This window comes from Ctenocephalides felis, unplaced genomic scaffold (assembly GCF_003426905.1).
Source record: "Ctenocephalides felis isolate EL2017-DRISC unplaced genomic scaffold, ASM342690v1 CF-g0.4_SCAFFOLD_01604, whole genome shotgun sequence".
Taxonomy (NCBI): Eukaryota; Metazoa; Arthropoda; class Insecta; order Siphonaptera; family Pulicidae; genus Ctenocephalides; species Ctenocephalides felis.
In genome coordinates this window covers 28,867,768-28,890,821 of record NW_020537758.1, presented here as the reverse complement: position 1 = coordinate 28,890,821, position 23,054 = coordinate 28,867,768, and the positions used below count along the sequence as shown (strand labels likewise).

At 26.7% G+C, this 23,054-nt stretch overlaps 5 protein-coding genes across 5 annotated transcripts; 1 reads left to right on the top strand and 4 right to left on the bottom strand.

Moving 5' to 3' along the window:
• The first annotated feature begins 838 nt into the window (after window positions 1–838).
• Window positions 839–3,117, top strand: LOC113373054 (estrogen sulfotransferase-like). The gene is made up of 7 exons (XM_026613389.1): window positions 839–1,129; window positions 1,660–1,759; window positions 1,844–1,979; window positions 2,065–2,185; window positions 2,284–2,378; window positions 2,462–2,587; window positions 2,752–3,117. Exons 1-7 carry the CDS (start codon window positions 919–921, stop codon window positions 2,938–2,940), a joined length of 978 nt encoding a protein of 325 aa, XP_026469174.1. The 5' UTR covers window positions 839–918; the 3' UTR covers window positions 2,941–3,117.
• A 114-nt stretch (window positions 3,118–3,231) lies between these two features.
• On the bottom strand, window positions 3,232–4,121 carry LOC113373612 (metacaspase-1-like). The gene is made up of 3 exons (XM_026613899.1): window positions 3,998–4,121; window positions 3,450–3,732; window positions 3,232–3,320 (listed from the first exon to the last, which is right to left on the bottom strand). Exons 2-3 carry the CDS (start codon window positions 3,730–3,732, stop codon window positions 3,232–3,234), a joined length of 372 nt encoding a protein of 123 aa, XP_026469684.1. The 5' UTR covers window positions 3,998–4,121.
• Window positions 4,122–5,205: 1,084 nt separating this feature from the next.
• LOC113372438 (sulfotransferase 1 family member D1-like) lies at window positions 5,206–7,001 on the bottom strand. The gene is made up of 7 exons (XM_026612770.1): window positions 6,800–7,001; window positions 6,640–6,739; window positions 6,451–6,580; window positions 6,259–6,379; window positions 6,102–6,195; window positions 5,906–6,031; window positions 5,206–5,427 (listed from the first exon to the last, which is right to left on the bottom strand). The coding sequence occupies exons 1-5, from the start codon at window positions 6,999–7,001 to the stop codon at window positions 6,107–6,109; spliced, it is 642 nt and encodes a 213-aa protein (XP_026468555.1). The 3' UTR covers window positions 5,206–5,427; window positions 5,906–6,031; window positions 6,102–6,106.
• Window positions 7,002–7,178: 177 nt separating this feature from the next.
• On the bottom strand, window positions 7,179–10,187 carry LOC113372436 (estrogen sulfotransferase-like). The gene is made up of 7 exons (XM_026612768.1): window positions 9,916–10,187; window positions 9,024–9,123; window positions 8,656–8,785; window positions 8,475–8,595; window positions 8,309–8,403; window positions 8,115–8,240; window positions 7,179–7,425 (listed from the first exon to the last, which is right to left on the bottom strand). Exons 1-7 carry the CDS (start codon window positions 10,127–10,129, stop codon window positions 7,225–7,227), a joined length of 987 nt encoding a protein of 328 aa, XP_026468553.1. The 5' UTR covers window positions 10,130–10,187; the 3' UTR covers window positions 7,179–7,224.
• A 1,121-nt stretch (window positions 10,188–11,308) lies between these two features.
• On the bottom strand, window positions 11,309–17,252 carry LOC113373611. Its single transcript, XM_026613898.1, has 15 exons — window positions 17,018–17,252; window positions 16,145–16,244; window positions 15,772–15,901; window positions 15,443–15,563; window positions 15,125–15,219; window positions 14,932–15,057; window positions 14,695–14,871; window positions 14,484–14,490; window positions 12,630–12,845; window positions 12,457–12,556; window positions 12,266–12,395; window positions 12,079–12,199; window positions 11,859–11,953; window positions 11,670–11,795; window positions 11,309–11,601 (listed from the first exon to the last, which is right to left on the bottom strand). The coding sequence occupies exons 1-15, from the start codon at window positions 17,232–17,234 to the stop codon at window positions 11,419–11,421; spliced, it is 1,944 nt and encodes a 647-aa protein (XP_026469683.1). The 5' UTR covers window positions 17,235–17,252; the 3' UTR covers window positions 11,309–11,418.
• Between the last annotated feature and the right edge of the window lie 5,802 nt (window positions 17,253–23,054).

Below are 23,054 nucleotides of genomic sequence, written 5' to 3'. Positions count from 1 at the left end.
TTGTGATAAAATATATATATATCAACACTACATATATATATATATATATATATATATATATATATATATGTATATATATATATATATATAACCAATAAATCATGAATATCTTACATTTTATTGATGTCTTATAATCGGAATAAAATATTAATCATGTTAGCTCCCATTCTTACAATTGTTGAGTAAATCTGTTTAATTTAAATTAATTAAATTACTATTCTCAATGAATAATTAATATAGATAGATAAATTAGGAATTATGATTAATGAGGGAACTGATTAGTATTCTGGAAGAAAAATATGTGAAGTGATAATTTAATCTATATTCAGAAAATTTTATTAATTATTATAAAATATATCTATATGTGTGCAAATTTTCTGTTTTAATTGAAAATTGAACAGAATTTGAAAATATCTTACTACAATCAGAGTTTTTGAACAACTAAATTTTCCTGCATTTAATTTAACAGGTAATAATTTTCTTATAAATTATTACATCTAATCTTATACAAAATATTTACATTCCATATATCTCATAAAATATATTCATAATAAATATAAATTTATGTAATTAAGTATATTTATATACTATATAATTAATCTTGAATAATTAGAAACCGAAAGTGATTTTCTTGTCATTCTTTAAACAAATACAAATTAATCTGTTTATCTTAAAAGAATTTTCCGAGCCAATTAATTCTATTTTGAGAATCTGCACATACCTAGTTATAATACTTACTATTTGAACAATTCTTTTGTTTAGACAATTTGCGTCATGGTATTGTACATTTTGTGAGATATCTCAAAGATTAAACTATGACTTCCAGTAATTTAGCACGTTATAATATAAAGACCTGGATTCGCCTCAAATTTTGCTATTCGCAAAAAATCACGGGGACTAATTACTGACTTTATTATAATGTTTGTATACAAAGATTTGAATCACCCTTGCCATTCAAAAATGGTGAATATAGAAAAACATCAAGCTGTCTATAAGAAATCGAATAATATAAGTGAAAATAATAAGCCAATTTGTGTATTATCAAGTGACTATCAGCCTGAAGAACACAGAATTAGAAATTTGGAAGTTTATGAAGATGATATATGGATTGTGACGTATCCAAGAAGTGGTAAGTACAATATTATGAAATTAAATCAGTTCAATCAAAAGTTGAAGAAAACATGATTTGACAGAGCAATATCATAAAAAAAACATAATTCTTATATTATTAATAAATATTCATAAAATAATTAGTACCTAAATGAGCAAAGTTTAAATTTATTTTGATGTTTAAAGAGAGTCCTTTTAAAACATGTATGCAAGACATTTTTTGTGCAAAATTCGATAGAAAATAATCCTATTTTGTAATCAAGATAATGCTCTAAATATTAATAATGACATCAGTCGCGACAAAAATTATATGGATTTTTTTGTATTTCATTTAAATTGCTATTAAAAACTCATAATTTACTAAAATTATTTATCGGCACTAAGTTTAATTAGTAAATTAATTAAATACATAGCGTTTACATTTTAGTAAAAGAAAAATCGGCATTTTTCATGAGTAGAATGTTATTTATTGTTTTAATTCTTTCGTAAGCATTTGCTCTACAAGTTATTTATGAAATTGTCTAATTATGTTTTTATTTTAAATGTGAGGTACAACATGGACCCAAGAATTAGTATGGTTGATCAACAATAATTTGGATTATGAAACCGCTAAAAATAAAATTCTTAAAGAAAGATATTCATTCATGGAGTAAGTACCTATCCACTCAACAGTATAATCGAAGACTAGTTATACTTTTTATATTGCAAATAATGATATAATTAATAATTTTAGATATTCCACCCTTGGCAAAAAACAACAAGCCGTTAACACTGTAGATGTCACAATAAACTTGAAACGACCCAGGCATATTAAAACACATTTACCTGCAAAATTATTGCCAGATCAAATATGGGCAAAAAATCCAAAGGTTCGAGCAATTTTTTATAGTAATAAATTATATTAACGATATAGTATTATGAAAATTAAATTATTACTATTTATGGGAAATTTAGATAGTTTATGTAACTCGAGATACAAAATCCGTGGTCGTATCATATTATCATCATTGCAAAGTTTTTGCTGGATATCAAGGAACACTTGACGAATTTGTGGACTGTTTCTTAAAAGACGAAAGTAAGTTATATTATTATTTTATAACTAACAATGAAAAGCTTATGGAAATATGTAAAAATTATTTTTGAAAATACCATTTTTTATTTGTTACTTATTAGTACTTTGGTCGCCTTTCTGGGACCATACACTAGATTTTTGGAAACTGAAAGATAAACCTAATGTACTATTTTTGAGATATGAAGACATTAAATTGGTGAGTATGATATTAACATAAACATAAAACACAAGTATTCAATTACTCAGTATTTATAGGTTATGTGAACAATTCAATTTCAGGACATGTTAAATGTTTTGAAAAAAGTTTCTGAGTTTTTAAATAAAAGTTACAGCATTGAGCAATTGCGTGCTCTTGCTGATCATTTGGACTTCGACAATATGAAAAAAAATACATCCTGCAATAATGTAAGTACTTCATAAACTTCATAATAATTGATCAAGGATGTAACAGAAGATTGTAAGACAATCAAATCGAATTTAAATAAATTATAAATACCAAAATTAAATAAAAGTAATTTCAATGTATGGCTTAGATATGTAACCAATATATTCACTCATTAATTTTGTAGACATCATTTACTATTGAACGATTGAGTGAGAGAGGTGAAAAGCTTTCATCAAATACAGCATTCATCCGAAAAGGAAAAGTTGATGGATGGAAAGATGAATTAAATCAAACATTGGCAGATAAAATCGATGCTTGGTCAAGAGAAAAAATATCTGGAACAGGGTTCAACTTGTATGAAAACAAGAATTGACTAGGAGGGAAATAAAATTTTATATATTTTTATTTCACATTTAAATAGATCTACAGATATTTAGACGAATATTGAAATATTCAAATACTGAGATAATTTAAATTTACTCATTGTGTTACAGCATTCGAATGAAGAACAGAATCTTTAATTTTTAGATAGAGTATTTTTTTAATAAAATGGTGGATTGAATTATCATATACCTCATTAATTAGAAAATCATTTTTAACTTTAAATTTTTATTATTTGAAGAAATATATAAAATATAAAATAAAAAATAGTTTTATTTACAATCTAATAAGGTGTTCCTTGACCTGCAAATCCAGGAGGTCCGAAACCGGGCATATCTGGATTTGGCGGTCCAGTTGGAGGCAATCCTTGACCTAAATATGATAATGTGTATAACAACAAGTTTGACACCTTAATTTTATGCATCTTATCATAAATATAAGCAAATGTATTTGTTTTAATAAATTACTTAAATGAATTATCATTATCAATATCTCACTAACCAGCTCCTCCAAAACCAGGATCAAATTGCCCTCCTGGTTGTCCTAACTGACCTCCTGCTCCTCCAAAGCCTTGGTCTATTGGGCCATCTGTACTTCCAAATCCTGGGCCAAATTGACCACCAGCTCCTCCAAATCCTGGATCACTCGCCATCTGCGGAGATCCAAATCCTGGTCCCCCAAAGCTTGGAGGAGCACCACCGAATCCAGGATCGAATGAGCCGGGTGGGGGGCCAAAACCAGGAGCATCTCCTTGGTTATTGGGATTCCAAGCTGCACCATCCATCTTAGGACGATGGAACGGTTTATTATTATGAGAAATTTGTATACTTACGAGACATTATTTTAATATTCGATCATATGTATTAGTAAGTATTATCCGAAGAAGCATTTTAAATAAACGGAAAACAACACACAATTTATAAAATTAAATATTATATATATAACATATATATACATATATATATATATATATAATATATATATATATATATATAATATATATATATATATATATTATATATATATATATAATATATTGACCGTCTTACCTTGTGTATAGAAAAATACGTGTCACAGGTATTTCGTGAGTTTTAATAATCGCGACTGAGGCGTATATATATTTTAAGCATTTGATATGTTATTAGAGGCTAATCTTATCGTTATCGCAACAGGTTAAATTTGACAATCTCAATAATATACACATCACGTAATATTTTATTTAGAAAATCTTGTATGAATGTTAAATTTTCCGAAATTATTATGTCAGTCAGTTCTCACTAAAGTGGCATGATGTATTATCATATTTTTGGTTCATCAACTTGATAATAAATAATATGATATGATAACTATAGTATGATATATGATTGTGTGAAATTGAATTGCTTAAATAAATGTTGTGGGTACTGAAGTTACGTAATTAAACCTTAATATTTTCAATGCATTGTTCAAATACGCTTCGTTTTGTATTAAAAGCTTTGACCTTACAAGTACAAAGTTTTTTCCTCGGACTACCTGTTATCAAGCAATAGTTATATCTTTAATCTATAATTTTTAATCTGAGGTTATTAAAAGACATCTCGGCGATTGCCCATTATCTTCGTTATAAGATTATTAGTATATATATATTTCTAATTATATTAATATAATAGTTGAATATAGCCACCGGGATGTCTAACTAATCTTAGATTTTGAAGAAACACATCAAAACAGCTCATAGCTCATAAATCTCATATGAGCTCATAGCTCATAAAAATTCAATTAATCTTTTGATAATTGAAAAATAAATATTTCTTTGGAAAAATTATAAATTTATTTGTAACTTTAATCTGAGGTTATTAAAAGACATCTCGGCGATTGCCCATTATCTTCGTTATAAGATTATTAGTATATATATTTCTAATTATAATAATATAATAGTTGAATATAGCCACTGGGATGTCTAAATAATCTTAGATTTTAAAGAAACACATCAAAACAGCTCGTAGCTCATAAATCTCATATGAGCACATAGCTCATAAAAATTCAATTAATCTTTTGATAATTGAAAAATAAATATTTCTTTGGAAAAATTATAAATTTATTTGTAACTTATGCTGAAGCTTCACATTTGATAACAAATTAAACAGGTAAATCTCATCATAAATTATACGACGTTAAGAACTAATCCTTATATAAATATTTCATTAACTCCAAATTTGCAACTCATAGAAAATGGAATAAGAAATTCAGCAATTATCTTTATATTTTACATTCTGTATTTAATATTTATATGATACAATACTTAGTCTATTTTCTCAATAGTTTGCCATAAATCAAAATCTGTTCCTTCGGTATTTTTTCTGGTCCATTCATCGACTTTGGCAGCTACTTCGTCATTCATATCAGTCCGCCAATTACCAGTTTTTCCACTTCTGATAAAAGTTAGATCTTCTGGAAGTTTTGCTCCAGTTACCTTTTTTTGCTGTTTGACTATATTAGACTTTGGAAACATAATGACATATATCAATTAAAGATTTAACAAGTTATATACTTAATTGAATGAAATAGCTATATACATTGCATACGTACATAATTATGCTTAATCATTTATAACAGTGCGTTTTGCTATATTTGATCTTTTGGATTTTGAGACATTAGTATAATTAGATAATTTTATTCATTATTCAATTTGCCTATATGTATATTTTCAAGCATCATTGTATTTAATATCTATTGAATTTTATGGATGAATTATGTAATTGTATGTTATACGAGATATATACTTTATATTCTTGCGGATATATATTTACTGATGTCCATTTTTATTAGTAAATTCAATTTTTAAATACTTATACAAAACTTTTGAATGTTTATATTTAGGCATCAGCAGTTTATGGTCACTAGTGTTACGCTATTTCTATTTTAGTGATATTAAAATATGAATTTCAATAATAATAAACTATTTTTCTATAGCTTACATAGTTGCACGAATCATTCTTCTTCATATTATCAAACTTCAAATGTTCTACCAGTTCTCGCATTTGCGAATCTGTATATGTTTTATCAAGGAAGTTGCAGACTCTCTTTACAATACTAAACAGATCCTAAAGTATAAATTTAATGTAATATAATTTATTTATTTACTTCACCATATTTGTACAGGCTCTTTTTTACCTTCTTCATTTCTTCATACGTAATGAACAAAACATTTTCTGGTTTCTCAATTTCCAAAAGTCCAATAAGTGATTCCAATAAGGAGACCAATATACTATGAATTATTTGTTATAATTACAAAGTATTATCTGTATTGTTTATGTGTAGATATACATACGTTTGTCTTCCATTATTGTATCAGCAAATTCTTCAAAGGTTCCGTAATAACCTTCAAGCATTCTAAAGTGATGGTAGAAGGATACGATAACATCTTTTGGATTTCGAGCAACATATACAATCTTTCAATAGAAAAATGTATGTGATTATTTTTTGTAGAAGAAGTATTTTATATAATAGAGAATTTCAATACCTTCGGTTTCTTTTCCCAAATTTCATCAGGTAGCATAGAAGCTGGCAGATGAGTTTTAATATTTCTTGGTGATTTCATGTTATCAACGGGTGTAATGGTATCAGGAAAATGTTCACGAAATGCAGAAAATCTAAGTTACATGTTTGTTACAATCATTATATGTATGATGGTTGTTATGCTAATACCTACTCTATAAATTGGGATCTTTCTTCTAGGGATATTTCTCGAGCAGTTTTGAAGTCCAAATTGTTGGAAATCAACCAAAGCATTTCCTGACTCCATGTTGTTCCTTATTTAATGACACATAATTAATGCATTTTCAAGTATACAAATAAAAATTCGTAATTACCGCTTTTTGGATATGTTACGATCCATATATCATCACTTCTCACATTGAATGATTTAATTCTTTCCGCAATTTCTTTGTAGCGTTCTGTCACAACACATAAAAATTTTCCATCTACTTTGTTATGGACAGCCACATATTTTCCTTGTTCTGTTCGAACTTGATTTGCTATTTTAGAATTAATAGGCACAAAGTTAAATGACATATTGCTTCGCAGAAGTTATGATGGAAAAGCATATGAAGTGAAACAATACGAGATACTTCTCTGTTCCTGATAAACGTTTGAACATATATGTCAAGTGCAGATATGCAATATATACGATAAAATATCTTATGATATACTGATATTCTAGGCAAAATTGAAATTAAATCATTATTTTTATGTAAAATATTTATTGAAGTATAATTACTATAATTTTATAATACAATCAACTACTATTTTCATATATATCTTGCCATTTATCAAACTCAGTCCCTTTAATATTTTTCTTCATCCATTCATCTACTTTTAAGGCCAATTCCAAGCTCATTTCTTTTCTCCAGCTTCCAACTTGACCTTTTCTCATAAATTCTCTGTCAGTTGGTACATCAGGTCCAATTGCTTGTTTACGGGCTTCAAGAAGATTTTTCTGAATTTTCAAATATAAATTAAAACATTTATATTTTTTTGTTTAACTAAAAGATAAATATAATTAACTTCCTGAAGGAGATTTGCTAATTTTATATTTTCTTGATGTTTTAAGGGGTTCTTAATAATTTGATACCAGAATTTGAAAGACAACGTCAATTCTTTCAACAAAATTTTTCAACCGATTTATGAAAATTTATTCACATTACGAAAGACATTAGCTAGAAATCAACATGTCAATATGGTATACAATGTCCCTTTACGGCTGACAATTGTATATTCTCCAAATTTACTAAATGTCCTTAACTGGACAGTTGTAAATAAAAAAGATTTACACAAATTTTTGCATAGCTATATAATTCATGTTTTAACTAGCATCCTGCATATTATACGCCTTAGAATGAAGGTATAATTACAAAAGTTTTATAATATTATTTTCAAGATGAGAAAATTTATTTATGAAATTACTTTCAGATAAATGTGTTCAAAAAAACGTCCATGGTTTTAACTTGATATTATTTACAAATTGATTGAGTTAAAAAAAACAAAAAACAGTAATCCATGATTTTAACTTAATATTATTTTCAAATTGAGTAAAATGAGTTTAAAAGCCGTCTTAAATAAATAAGCTAGTATGAGGTTATCATTTAGATATTTACAAACTGCTATCTATTACTTGATAATACTCACATAATTACAAGCATCATTCTTCTTCATATTATCAAACTGCAAATGTTCAACTAATTTTTCCAGTTCGCTATCTGTATAAGATTTATTTAGAAATCTGCAACATTCTTTTACTATTTTCATCAAATCCTAGGCAAGAAAAAAATATCAGTAAAAATATCCATTATATTGCTATCTTTATTTGAACATTTGGAAACCTTTTTCATATCTTCATATGTGAGGAATAAAATATTTTCTTCGTTCCGCAATTTCCAAAAACCTAACACGTTATCCCAATACGGCGAGTAATATACTGCAAATAAATAAAATAAAACTATAAAAATCTAAACATTGATATGATTATGGATTTGAGTTTATAAATACATTTGTCTTCTATTATAGATTCAGCAAAGTCTTCAAATGTCCCTAAATATCCTTCTATGATTAAAAAGTGATTATAGAACGATACTATAACATCTTTTGGGTTTCTTGCAACATATATAATCTGAAAAATTAAACTTTATATATAATCTAGTAAAAAAATATTTACACTAATTTTTTTAACCTTAGGTTTCTTGGTCCATAATTGATCTGGTAGCATGCTGGCTGGTAAATGAGATTTTATATTTCGTGGTGGTTCCATGTTATTGACGCCATCTATGGTATCTGGAATTTCTTCGGCGATGGATTTGAATCTGAATGTAAAGGTTAGTCAATTATTCATTAATTTATCAATGATATTATTATTATTGCATTTTAAATAATATATATGTGTCTGTGTGTGTGTTTGTGTATGAGAAAGGAAGTAATTTTTAAATTAGATATAGACATTTAATCAATATTATTATTTTATATAGTGCTGATACTCATTTCCTAGTGATATCAACTTCATAATACATTTATATAATATCTCCTATAAAACAAACAACTCACTCAATAAATTGTGATCTTTCTGGAAGCGACACTTCTGCAGCTTTTTTGTAGTCAAGGTTGTGCGTGAGTAGCCAAACCATTTCTTGGGTCCAAGTAGTACCTACAGTAAAAAACTAATTAAATCTTCTAATTATGTAACTAAAAATTGAATTTCAAAATTTTTAAGTCAAATTCGATAAACTAAAACTCAATCAATCATTCTTAATCGAACATATATTAATCATTAAAACTTTATAATGATATCAATTTATTTAAAATGCGGAGCCATTTCATGTTTTCCATTTTGCAAAATCATTTATTATGTGTATTAATTAAATATATACGCATTTCTTAAATAGATTGTAAAGGAAACAGGGAAAGGATGTGCCAGTGGACAGCTAAAATACACTGATTTTGAGAGGGTCCAAGGGGGAATGGTAAAGTATGTTTGTTCGAACAAGTTTACATTATTGCATTGAGCCCTAGATTAGCATGGTATGTAGACCGCATTGCTTTTTTTAGATAACTTTCAATAATAACTGTGTTACTTTCATATATAATTGATAACTTTGTTAGTTATTGAGCTATAAGTTAGACATTAGTAGTTCATTACCAGCAATTAGTTTTGTTATATGTGACATGTTTATATTGTGACATGTATTTCTTTTCCTTTTCGGGTAAAATTCAAACAGATGATCAAAAATCGAATTTAACTAAGATAAAATAAGAAAGAGAAAGGTAAAGGAAAATACAATGAAGAAAAAACTTCATTATTATACTTTTTTAATTCAAAATTTGTTTTCCTATTCGTAATGTTTTAGTCATTATGAAAACTAAAAATGCAGATTAGTGATAAAATATTACAAAACATTAAAAATTACGATCGTTACATTTAAAATTTTGATTAACTCACCGCATTTTGGATACGTTACAATCCATATATCATCGTCTCTGACTTCAAATTTTTTTATCCTCTCCGCAATATTTTTATAATATTCCGGCATCACACATGACATTTTACTATCAACTTCACCGTTGTCAAATTTTTTGTGTATTGCGACATATTTTCTTTTTTTCGGCCTCACGTTGTCTGCTTTGGAGGATATTGGACGATATACAAACGACATATTTTGATACACAATATATTAACTTTTGTTTAAACTTTATTTTATGCGTTATATCTCTTTCAATAGTAATTGTGAACTGAGAAGTATTCTAATTTTAACCTTGCATCAGTTGATTGAAAACAACTAACACTACATGAACACGTGTAAATATTTTCAAACACACACGAAATACAATAGTAAGACCATGAACCGTCGGAATCATCGGAATGAAATATACTTGTAAAATTACATATTAGCAAATCAATTATATTGTTGAATAAATGATTATGATATGTCGTAATCCTTAAACGTCACCAATAATTTAAATTCATTTCTTTATTAATAAAACGGTATATAAAACTGAAATTTTGAGTTAACTCGTTTAACGAGTTGTAATACAAATAATAATACATTTTAATATTTATTTATTGAATCAAATTTATATTAATCCCAACAAGAATGTATATGTTTATAATTATATAATGAAAAGCGTTCATTAATTGTAGAAAGTCAAAAACGAAGCCCACTTTTGTTCCTAAGTTCGAAAGAAAGTTAGTAATTTTTGTTACTTTTATAAATTTAACATTTTCCATTTTTCAAAAACTGAATTTTAAATAAAATTCTGGTAGAATTTTTTAAATATTATTTTATTGTACATAAATAAGATAATGTAATAAAAAAGTCTCCCATTAATTGCAAGAAGTCAAAGAGAAGGACTATTTTTTTTTCAAGTCCCGCTAATCTTCATCTTATACTCACTTCTATTAATTTAATAATTTTTTGTTCTAAATTTTTGGTATTTTTTATAAACAAACAACTTATTTTGTTATATTTCTTTTTTAGACCCACTTCCAATTGTGCTATTTTTGAACATTTTGTCAATTCAAATTTACTATTTTTATAATTTTTTCTTAGTTATATTATTAAGTAAGACAATAGATAATAAATATAATTTAAATTTAATAATATATAATACATTTGTAAATTTGTTATACAATGCAAACATTATGAGATGCAAATTAAAGATTGTTAAAAGTATAATTCTAAAAATTGAAGATATTTTGAAAAATTATGAAAATGCGATAAAAAAAATTTAGGTATACATATATTTTTTCGTAAAAAAATACTTAAAATTATTTATGTAATTTTCTTAAAACTATATTAATTAGTTCTTTATTTACTGTGTATATGCTGGTCCTTCTTCATAATTTATACATCTTATTACATTTCTTTCGATTCCTAAATCTTCTTCTTAGCAATTTTAAGTCCATCCAGCTAATTATAAATGTTAAATCCATTTTTTACGTTTATTAAATTTCCCATAAATCAAAATCCGTTCCTGAAATGTGTTTTCTGGACCATTCATCAATTCTGCAAGACATATCTTTATCCAATTCATTTCGCCAAGAACCAGCTTTTCCACTTCTCATAAATTTTAAATCGCGGGGTGGCTCGAAACCTCTTATTTGTTTTACCATTTCCACAGCACTTTCCTATTAGAGTATATAAACAAGATTTATATCATTTTAAGCGGAAATTGGATATATATTATTTATCTTACAATGTTACAAGCTTCGTTGTTTTTCATGCTGTCAAATGACAAGTGTTCAGCGAGATCGGCTATTTGGTCGTCGGTGTAGGACTTTTGGAAAAACTCACACGTGGATCGGATTATTTTTGGTAAATCCTGAATCAATACAAATTTTGTAATATTTAGTGAAAACTTAATTTTAAAATTAGAATTATTTACCTTTTTCATATCTTCGTAAGTTAAAAATAAAACATTTTTTTCATTTCGGAGCTTCCAAAAATCTAGTATATGATCCCAATATGGTGACCATGGTACTGTATAAAAGTAATATAAATTTATCACAAGAGTTATTTTCGTCTTAAGTACTCAGTTCGAATTGAAAGAAATTTTCTACATCATGATAATAAATTTAAAATTTGAATTCAAATGAAATCGTTACCCAAATCATCAAGAAATGCTTGCACAAATACTTCCAAACTTCCCTTAAATCCGTCAAGCAATCTATGATGATGATAATACGAAACTACTACATCTTTTGGATTTCTGGCAACATATACAATCTAAAATATTTACAAAGTAATAATGCATAAAAAATTAAAAATGTAATACATGCAAAAATGACAAACCTTTGGTTTTTTCTCCCAAATTTGGTCAGGAAGCATTGATTTCGGTAAATGCGATTTTATATGCCTTGGTGATTGCATATCCTCTACTATTTTCAATGTGTCGTGAAAACCTTCTACCAAAGTACCAAATCTTGAATTGAAATTAATACAGGCTACATTTATTAAAATATAAATCATTTTATTCTACTTACTCGAAAAACACCGATCGATCGTACACTTTGACTTCTTTTGCCGTCTTGTAATCTAAATCATTGCAAATTAGCCAAACCATCTCTTGAGTCCATGTTGTACCTTGAAAAATTGTATGTTAGAAAACAAACAGTAATATATTTTATAATATAATAATTTTAATATTGATACTAACCGCATTTTGGATATGTGACAATCCACACATCATCTTCACGGACTTCAAAAATTTTAACTCTTTCTGCGTATTTGATATAAGGTTCATTCAACACACACAAAGTTTTTCCAAAATCAGATTCGTTTTGATAGTCACATTTTCTATGTACCGACACACATTTTGGAGGTTTGGGTTCAATGCAATTAGCAAAATTAGTAAAACTAGCGTGATTGATTTCTTGAAAATTAAAAGACATTGTTTTATCACAAATAATTTGTAATACAGAACTGACACATACGACGCACAATGAGCAGTCGTTTGATGCTCAATTTGGTATGTTACGTTTGAATTATCAAAATCAAAGATGCTCAAATATATTTTGACTATAAAACAGATTTTTTTGTAATTATGGAAATATAAAAAATCGTTTAGATAAATTTTATTATTAAATATTATTTTGTATTATTTAATTTATTTTTACCTAACTGATGCAAAACATAGCAAAGGCCTTTTACAAATTATGTTTTTATATAACATTTGTTTTGCAGCATTTTAAAAAATTGTAGCATATAAAAACTATATTTTTGATACGAAATTATTGTGTACATTTATATGTGTGTCTTCCAAACAAATTGCAAGTTTAATATGCAATTTTCAAACATAAGGTTAACACTTATTGTTTAGAGCCTTGACAAGAGCCTGAAATAATATCTATTATTATTGATTTACGGCTTGCTTATGAATAAATAAATAAATAAATAAATAAATAAATAATTTATGTTTATTTTTAATATTTATGTTTAATTTTAATATTTAATATATCATTTATTAAGACTAATTAAATTAAGTCTGATAAAGAAAATCATTTTATATAAACAAATTATTTGGTGAGCTGCGGTATTGAAATTGGGCATTTTAAAAAATGTGATATTAATACAAACATATGGGTTTGCCAATAGATTGAGTATAACTGATATAGAAATATAACATCATATTGAATATGGGTTCATATCACATTTGAAACATTTGATTGTGTTCGTACCTCTTAATATTAGGAGCAATTGATACCAATGACACTGCGTTAATTTAGACTGCAAAATTGTACTAAATTTTCAATTTCCGGCTAATTTTAAGCATAATTTATATATATATATATATATATATATATATGTGTGTGTGTATATATATTAAAAAAATTACTAACAATGAGTATCCCGAATCTATTATCCATTTTTGTCAAACATATTTGTTGCATATTCCACTCAATAATTTTTTAATTTAAAGCTAATTCAGAAAATAGTGCATACTATAATATTAAACTTTTTATAAAAAAATTACTAACTATAAATAAAAAACTAACATAATAATAATCCAATTAAAAATTTATTACAGATAATATTGATTTTTGTCTTTTTTATTACTTAACAGTTTAAATTGATTTAGAATTAATATTGATATTTTAGATTTATCTACTATTTTAGATAAAATACCTAGCATCAATTTTCATTGTAGATTGAATTTTATGCGATCTTCTATTTCTTTATTCTTCATATTAAATTTGAACATACTTTATTATTATTAGAAACAAATATTAGAATTGTAATTTTGCAGTTTATGTTGGTTTTTAATAAATATATAATATAGTGTTTAAAAATACAGATTTTTAAATGTGATTCAATAAATTTACTTACATATTTATGGAATATAATGATCATTGATCACATATATTTTAATCTAACACATAATTAAAATCTACATCATTTTAATTAACTTATTCTAATTGTTATTTATTCCATAAAAATTCAATTGTAACTTTGGTATATGTTAGTTTGTATTTTTTTTCAATTTATTCATATTATTTAAAATACTGCTAACCTGCATACTAAAATTAAACTAACTAAAATTAAAATATAAAACAGATATTTGATAAAACTACCTATATTTGTAATCGTTTTAATAAGTAAAAATTTATTTTATATTTAAATATAAATTTTATTAATTTTATTTATTTCAATCTTTTATATGATCATAATTGACTTTGTGATCGTAGTAGTATTTCTATTTATTTTTATTGTAATTTTTGTACATTCCACAAATTACAATCTGTGCCTTGGGTGTGTTTTCTTGACCATTCATCAATTTTAGCTGCCAATTCGTCGTTAATTTCCTTCTTCCAACCGGCGCTTTTTCCTTGTCTCATAAATTTCAAATCTTTTGGTGGTTCCACATTGAAAGCGGTTTTGCATACTTCCATTAAATGGGACTAAATAAGAAATAATCATATATATTACAATTATGTATGTATATAGTGCTTTAAACTTACATTGTTACAAGATGGATTATTTTTCATGCTGTCAAAATTCAGATGCTTAGCCAATTCTTGAACTTGTTCTTCTGTGAGACTTTTGCCGTAAAACTTTGACGTTTTTCTGATAACTTCTGGTAAATTCTATAACAAATTTGATATATAATATAATGAATGCAACTTTTATTTTTTTATATTATATTTTGCATACCGCTTTCATTTCCTCAAACGTTAAAAATAGAATATTGTCTTGTTCTTTTATTTGCCAAAATTCCAGGATGTGGTTCCAAAAGGGGGACCAAAAGTCTATGGTAAAAATTAGACCAAATTATAATATATAATTATATTTAATAGATGGCATTTAAATTAACAAACTACAAAAAACAATGACTGTTGAAGATCATAAGAACTATTCCATAAGAATAAGCTATTATATTGATATTAAATTAATACACAATTCTAATAATTCATAATATATTGAGAAATATGGCTTAATTAAAAATTTAAGTAATTTATTTGAAATTCTTACGTAAGTCTTCCAAAAATATTTCCGCAAATTTTTCAAAACTGCCCTTATATCCTTCTAGCAATTGGCTGTGATAGAAAAATGAGACTACAACATCTTTAGGCTCTCTGGCAACGTAGACTATCTACAAATTAAAAATTTAATATGCGATTTAATATTGTTCAACTACCTTTTAATGTAATGTATAATGTATTTAGCCCGAGCACTTGGTTCTAAAAATATTAAATTTCTTCAATGTGTTTATTTTCTATTGCACTTTAATAATAGTCTAAAATAATAAACTATAATAATTTAGACTAATTAATTTTTAAATCATCAACTAAAATACTTACCTTCGGTTTTTTTGTCTTTACTTGATCAGGCAACATACTGTAAGGTAAATGTGACTTTATATGCCTTGGGCGTTCCAATTTCTCAACTTGTTCGATGCTATCTGGAAGTGTTGTAGAAAACATTCCAAATCTAAAAATAGTATTAAAATTTATTCAAATCTGATTGAAGATCGATATTATTATGACTGTTTGTAAATAATAACTTCAACAAACATTGCGCAAAAGGCTTTTCTCTATAACTAATATATCAATTTCGTTTCCTGCGATATTGCACATTGATAAATACTATTGGATAGTATATATATATATATATATATATATATATGCGATTGCTAAATCTATTTCATTATCAAATTCAAATTTTATTTCTTACTCTATAAATTTCCATCTCTCGTCAATCACAGTTTTTTTGGCTGCTTCATAATCCAAATCATGATTGAGCAGCCAGATCATTTCTTGGGCCCATGTTGTTCCTAAATATAAATTTTATTAGTGTTAAATACTTGAATTTAAGTTCTACATTTCAAATATTATTTAACAACTTCGCGAGTTTGCAATTGTTGCACTCAAAAAATATAGTTTTTAATAAGTTATTGATATATTATTTTTTCTAAATAAACCTTGAAATATTTGGAATAACTTCAAATAAAATTATATAGTAAATTTGTTCACATAACATTTTTGTATCATTCTAAATAAATCATATTTATTATGACTAAATTAGTCTAATCAGAAACACTAAATATTAAACCAGCAACTTAACTCACCAGTACGTACCTACTGCAATTTTAGTAATATTTATTTGTTGCAAATATTATATATAACAAAATACTGCTAAATTTCTTCAATTATACATATTTTCATATAGTTATATGATAGAATATGATGAAGAAGCCAATACATAAGACTAATATATTGCTTCTTTCATCTCGACTCGTAGTTTATTTAAAATGTTATTAAAGGTTTACTTATGCCTGTTCCTTCTATACTTTTGACCCATTTTTAAAAAAATTAATAAATATAAACAAATTATCACTCAATATGTCGAAGTTGTTAAATAATGCAATATACAAACATCAGTAACATGCCAAAAGCTACTTCAAATGACTATGATTATTTCTAAAACTACAGTATATTTAAATTTACATTATTATTCTTGAATTTATATAATATGTAATAAATTTATTTGAAATGTTGCAAAAATCTGCACAATAACATAACTAAACTAACTAAATCATTCTCTTACCACATTTTGGATAAGTAACGACCCAAACATCATCCGGAAGAACATTAAAATTTTTCATTCTTTCGGCATATTTAGTTGCATATAATTTACTCACTACACATAATTGTTTATTGTCCGTTTTTCTATGGGCTGTTACACATTCTATGTTACCAAATTGGTAATTATCTCGAAATCCAACAAATTTTGGATTGACTATTTCTTTAAATACAACAGACATGTTAAGGCAGCTGCCGTCGTCACCAGAATCAAATGAGCAGTTGAAAATCGCATAATTGCGAACTCTGAGATAACTATTTTGTAGTGGGAGAGCTTGGTACATTAGACTAATTTAAAACACATTGTTGAAATCGTTTTCAAAAAATAAACTATATTTTATCTCCAAAATGTTCAAAAAAAAAACAAAAACAAAAGAAATTTGGCGTTGATAAACTTTCCATTTAAATAACCCAATGATTATTTTTAAAAAACACATAAACGAATGCGTTCACATTATTTTAATTTAATTCTTTATTATTTATTTTAGTGATATCATATAAATATTTTGTTACAATATTAGAACTTATTAGATTAGAAAATATAAAAGTGTATACTCAACACTTTTTTCTGGTTAATTTAACAAACTTAAAACTGCATAAAAAATTAGATGTTATGTGCTGTATATATGGCGTCTTGACTTGAAGAAAGTTGTAAAAACTTCTAAATATTTGTAAATAATCGATTTATCAATGAAAATTCAAATTTGGCAACTTGTCAAATTGTGAGAATAAAATTTTGAAATTTTAAAATTCGATGATTTTTTATAATTAAGGTGCCGCCTTAATATATTAGGATGTTTATTATCGTCAAAAAAAATTTCAACAAGTAATTACGAACTATTTTTCTCAAAATAGTAACATTATTGTTGAAATAATTATCACAGTGATGTTTGCTGAAACAATTAATATTTAATCTCAGATATTACATAGGTTGATAAGGAAGGTATCTCTCTGATTTAAAACTGTTTTAATTATAATTTAATGGGGACATTAAATTGATAAGAGTTACATTTACAAATTACAAATGTATGTCATATATGTTATATATGATAGGAGTTTGTTAAGAGTCCAATACAAATCTAATTAGTGCCCAATAGGAATCTAACCATTATCCTATAAGAATCTGATAATAAACTTGAAAGTTTTATATTTCTCATTTTAAATATATACTTAGATTGTATTTGTGCAATTAATTATTTTCATAAAGTATAACTAATTGTTCATGTAACTTGCCTCAAGGCAAAATACCACTCTTACAACTAGTTTCAATAAAAATTATTTTATTTTTATCGAATTAATAAATTTCTAAAATTAGTTTGGTTTATTAATAAAAAACGTACTGTTTTTTATATGTCGCTAATATATTGTAATTTTAACATATCATATATTAATCTCTTACATGTAATATGTAGTAAATATTTACTTTTGTTGGTTACACCAAAATGTGCTATATCATACTCGGTCTTTTGTAAATAATTTCAAATAATGTGATTTCATTTGTGCTCTTTTTTCTGTGGCAAGTATTTAAAAATGAAAATAAATTTTTGTTCCGACCATCTTTTCAATACTAATATTTTTATTAAAGAAAAATATGAAGTAAAAAATGGTCTTTCAAACCTTTTCAAAAATAAAATATTAAGTTTTTTTGTATTCTTTATGAACACTTTGATGCACTGACACTGTATTTTTTATTCATAAGATCCTTTAGAGCATAGGTTTCCAAACTTGTTTGTGCCGTGGACCCCTTGCAATGTTACTTGTTTTGTTATGGACCCCCTATATTAAAGTGACCTCACCTACCAGTTTCGCCGGAACACTCACGGATTTCCATCTGGTGATCCGGGTTTTTATAAAATCAATTTTCGGCCCGGATTGTGCCGCGTTCTCAAAAAAGTATAGGTTTAAATCGAATCTTCGCAATGCTCGATACTAAAATTACATCTACCCATCAAATATCTGGAAACGAAATATTTCACATCACTCAATAAATCTGTAGGATAACTAAAAAAAAACAATTTTTTGCCAAATTTCTTTTTGTTTTATTCAATATAGTTTCTTCGAAGACGATACAAAAATTATGGCGAACTTTAAACTTTTTGAAACCATTTTTTTAGTACGTTTTGTACTTTGCCACAAAATTCAGCTATCATCTCATTATCTGGTAAAAGTTTTTTCTCAGCAAGCAACCTTTTGAGATCTGAAATCGGTATACGGTTGCTGGAAAACAGATCTAGAGAATATGGTAAAAGGGGAAGCAATTTCGAGCCCAACTCATATTTTTCTTCTTTTTAATTTACGTGACCAAAATTTAAAGTTGGATCATTCAATAGTTTCTGAGATATGGGATGTTGATGGGTGGCTCGCTCCGCTCTCAATACTAGTATTGAAACAGAATGTACGTTTTCAAAAATGCGTAATTCGATTTTGATGAAACTTGATATACATTGTTACTATACTTTACTAAGATTGTGACCAAAATTTAAAGTTGGATCATTCAATAGTTTCTGAGAAATGGGATGTTGATGGGTGGCTCGTTCCGCTCTCAATACTAGTATTGAAACAGAATGAACGTTTTCAAAAATGCGTAATTCGATTTTGATGAAACTTGATATACATTGTTACTATACTTTACTAAGATTGTGACCAAAATTTAAAGTTGGATCATTCAATAGTTTCTGAGATATGGGATGTTGATGGGTGGCTCGCTCCGCTCTCAATACTAGTATTGAAACAGAATGTATGTTCTCAAAAATGCGTTTTTCGATTTTGATGAAACTTGAGATACATTGTTACTATACTTTACCATCATTGTGACCAAAATTTAAAGTTGTATCATTCAATAGTTTCTGAGATATGCGTGGTTGATAGGTGGCTGGCTCCGAGCTCAATACTAACATTCAAAGTTTAAATCATTTCTAAATATGCCGTGGACCACCATATTTATTTCGTGGACCCCCAAATTTTGTTTTTCCTGCCGTGGACCCCTTGAAAGTTGCCCTAGACCCCTGGGGGTCCATGTGAACCACTTTGGGAATCACTGCTTTAGAGCTTAGGGTAGATGGGTAGATCACTTATACTTGTTTATCTATGGGGTAGATTACCGTGTGCCGAAGCTCTAAGCATCCATTATACAAACCATAATACTCTTCTTTTATCTATCATACAAACCTTCTTTTATCTATAATGCAAACCTTCTTTTATCTATGATACAAACCTTCTTTTATCTATGACGCAAACATCAAACAGCCCAAAACGGCCGTTAAACGGTCCCACCCCTTGTGAGACACGTACAGCATATACTAGTCCGATCTACGTCTGTGTTTATTTGATATCTATGCTGTGTATGTCATTTTGACATGTAGTTTAAAAATTTGAGGTTTTGTTCAAGAATACAAACGTGAATTTGATATATAGATAAATGAAATAGTGAAGATGATTTAATTTCATATTTTTTTCATACTGCTACACATTTTCAGGACTCCATGCTTCACAATTATGAACAATAATGTCGATGATCTGACAATTACAACAGAAACTGGTCTGATATATGTCTGATGCATAATTTCAAGATTGGTGCATTAAGATATTTTTGATAGGAAGCAACACAGGATTGAAATAAAATATAAGATAATGGACTAATTAATTTTACTTCGTTTAATATTTTATATATCACATTTCAGGAACTGCAGAGGAAAATAAATTACATCGACACTGTATTTCAATTGACAAATTTATACATTGTTGCAGAAATAGGAGTATTTTAAAATTACAAAGTTTTTGGAATAATATTGATGTTGTGGAAGTGCTGGCCAAAATGATGCTCAAAATTCTCGGATATTATAACAGGTATACGTGTACACAAATTACTATCTTGTAATCCAAACTCATGTGGTTATATAAAAAAAAATTATAGTTACTGGAGTACGAGAGCATTCTTCAACATGTTTGCCTTTCATTGTGACACTGCTATCAACAAATATGCAATTATTTGACTTATATAGCTTTAATTTATAAATGAATTAGTTTTTTTACTTAGCGCTTCTGCCCGAATGAACATAACTTTTTAACATCAACACCGAACTCATATACTTCATGTGTATATATATATATATATATATATATATTGGATATTTAGATCACATGCATACTAATAGGAGGAGAATCGGTTAATGAAATATTTTAGAAATGTATTTATATTTTACAATTGCTCATAGTCTCCGAAGCATCCTTACGTATCAAATACATATTTTTCATTTTAAAACTATGTTCTATATGTATATAACGCTATCATGAAACTCATGAGTGTAAAAATTTTAAAAAGGATCGTGAAAGTGAAACGGACATGAAAAAATATGATCGGGATTTTTTGGACAGTTTTTAGCGAAAGTTATTGAGATTTATACAATAAGGAAATTGTTTTTGTATATTGTATATAGTATACTTTGTTCTTGATATTGGACTTTGATCTTGATGCTTAAATGAAAATGATTAAGGCATGACTAAGGTCTTCAGTCATTTTTTCAAGTTGTTTCTTATTAATTGAAATATTTCAAAAAAGTTAAGATAATTTTGGGATATTAATTGAATTTGAAATGCACAACTCACAAAAATGTGTTAAACAAAAAAAAGAGTTTTCTATTACTATGCTTAAATTTACAATTACAGTAATACAAATATTGAATATTTAATTAAATTAGGTTGTTGCTATGTGCAAAATTTTCAATAATATGTATCTATAGTAACTAAAGTCAATAAGGGTTATCTCTTTTCTTACAGAGTATAAAACAAAAAAATGCAACATTTATTTTCATAACTATAACATATTTGAGTAAAAATAGCCTTATTTTTGCAAATAAAGAGTGAAGTACAGTTCCTGTTGGGTGAGTAATAGTAAAAGCATAAAGAATTTGTACATTACTTGATAAATTATCTTTATCAATGTAAATTATATTTGTGAGTTAGTTTCCTTCTTGGAATCTAATACAGTATTAATATACACTTCAAAATCACACATTTTTTGTTTTTTTTATCATTTTTTTAGTTTAAATTTCAAGTTGAAAAGATTTTGTTTTCGAAAGTTGAATGAAACTAAAAATATAAATTTTGGATCTATAATAAAAAAATATGTTAATATACAATAGGCGTAATATGCAGCGGTGCATTTTATTAGATCACTATAACAGAGTTAAAGTAACGAAAAGCCTAAATATTTCTTTCTTGTGTGTAATGATTCAAAACATTATATACCTTTTTAATTCATTAGTATAACAAAAATTTTAATTATAAACTTATCGCATATAGATAGGACAACCAATTTGTTTACCATCTATGAAAATCCATGTTGTTTAAGAAATCAGCAAAACAGCTTATAGGACTCAATAAGTTCTGATTTCTATAAAAAATATAGTTGAAAAAAATTAAAATATGAACTTTTTTTTAAATACATAGATCTTCAAAGACTTTACGCCACCTATAAGATAATTGTTTAGATGATTATTTTTTCGTATGCATTGTAAACACAACTTTTTTATGTTTTGTAAATGTTATGATTTTTCACGTGGACTCATGTGAAAATTTACCTGTTCTGGAAATCTAAATTGATGCTAATGAGTTTGATATACAGTTAAGGGTTTCTTTTCTGGTTCGGATGTTGATGTATCAAATTTACACTTAGACCAATATTAAAATACTCTGTGTTGTTTGTTCTATTATTGTTAGCAGCCGTAAGTTACAGACATATCTCATTAAATAAAATTCATATGTGTTTCATGCACCTGATTTATTATTAAACTTAATAAACTTTCCGTCCACGTTTCCTCAAAAAGTGTTCGCCGACAGACAATTTAAGAATAATTTCATGAACCTCGATAACGACTTACTTTTATCAGTTTTGGGGCGACGATCAGCCGAGCTGTTTCTTTGCATTTAGCAGTTAGATAAAAATTTTCATCAACGTTTTTACTAAAAATCCCGAACGAATTTTGATAGTGTTTGATAGATAC

Excerpts from the sequence above, each read along its gene's own strand:
- LOC113373054 (XM_026613389.1), top strand. The coding sequence starts at position 919 with ATGTTTGTATACAAAGATTTGAATCACCCTTGCCATTCAAAAATGGTG. Across the intron at positions 1,760-1,843 it reads GAAAGATATTCATTCATGGA|ATATTCCACCCTTGGCAAAA; the intron begins GTAAGTACCTAT and ends TAATAATTTTAG. Across the intron at positions 2,588-2,751 it reads AAAATACATCCTGCAATAAT|ACATCATTTACTATTGAACG; the intron begins GTAAGTACTTCA and ends TTAATTTTGTAG.
- LOC113373612 (XM_026613899.1), bottom strand. The coding sequence starts at position 3,732 with ATGGATGGTGCAGCTTGGAATCCCAATAACCAAGGAGATGCTCCTGGT. Across the intron at positions 3,321-3,449 it reads TCCTGGTTTTGGAGGAGCTG|GTCAAGGATTGCCTCCAACT; the intron begins GTTAGTGAGATA and ends TATCATATTTAG.
- LOC113372438 (XM_026612770.1), bottom strand. The coding sequence starts at position 7,001 with ATGTCATTTAACTTTGTGCCTATTAATTCTAAAATAGCAAATCAAGTT. Across the intron at positions 6,740-6,799 it reads CGTAACATATCCAAAAAGCG|GAACAACATGGAGTCAGGAA; the intron begins GTAATTACGAAT and ends TCATTAAATAAG. Across the intron at positions 6,196-6,258 it reads TACAATAATGGAAGACAAAC|TATATTGGTCTCCTTATTGG; the intron begins GTATGTATATCT and ends AATAATTCATAG.
- LOC113372436 (XM_026612768.1), bottom strand. The coding sequence starts at position 10,129 with ATGTCGTTTGTATATCGTCCAATATCCTCCAAAGCAGACAACGTGAGG. Across the intron at positions 9,124-9,915 it reads TGTAACGTATCCAAAATGCG|GTACTACTTGGACCCAAGAA; the intron begins GTGAGTTAATCA and ends TTTTTACTGTAG. Across the intron at positions 8,596-8,655 it reads TATGGACCAAGAAACCTAAG|ATTATATATGTTGCAAGAAA; the intron begins GTTAAAAAAATT and ends TTAATTTTTCAG.
- LOC113373611 (XM_026613898.1), bottom strand. The coding sequence starts at position 17,234 with ATGTCTGTTGTATTTAAAGAAATAGTCAATCCAAAATTTGTTGGATTT. Across the intron at positions 15,058-15,124 it reads CGTTTGAGGAAATGAAAGCG|AATTTACCAGAAGTTATCAG; the intron begins GTATGCAAAATA and ends AATTTGTTATAG. Across the intron at positions 12,200-12,265 it reads TTTGGGAGAAAAAACCAAAG|ATTGTATATGTTGCCAGAAA; the intron begins GTTTGTCATTTT and ends TAAATATTTTAG.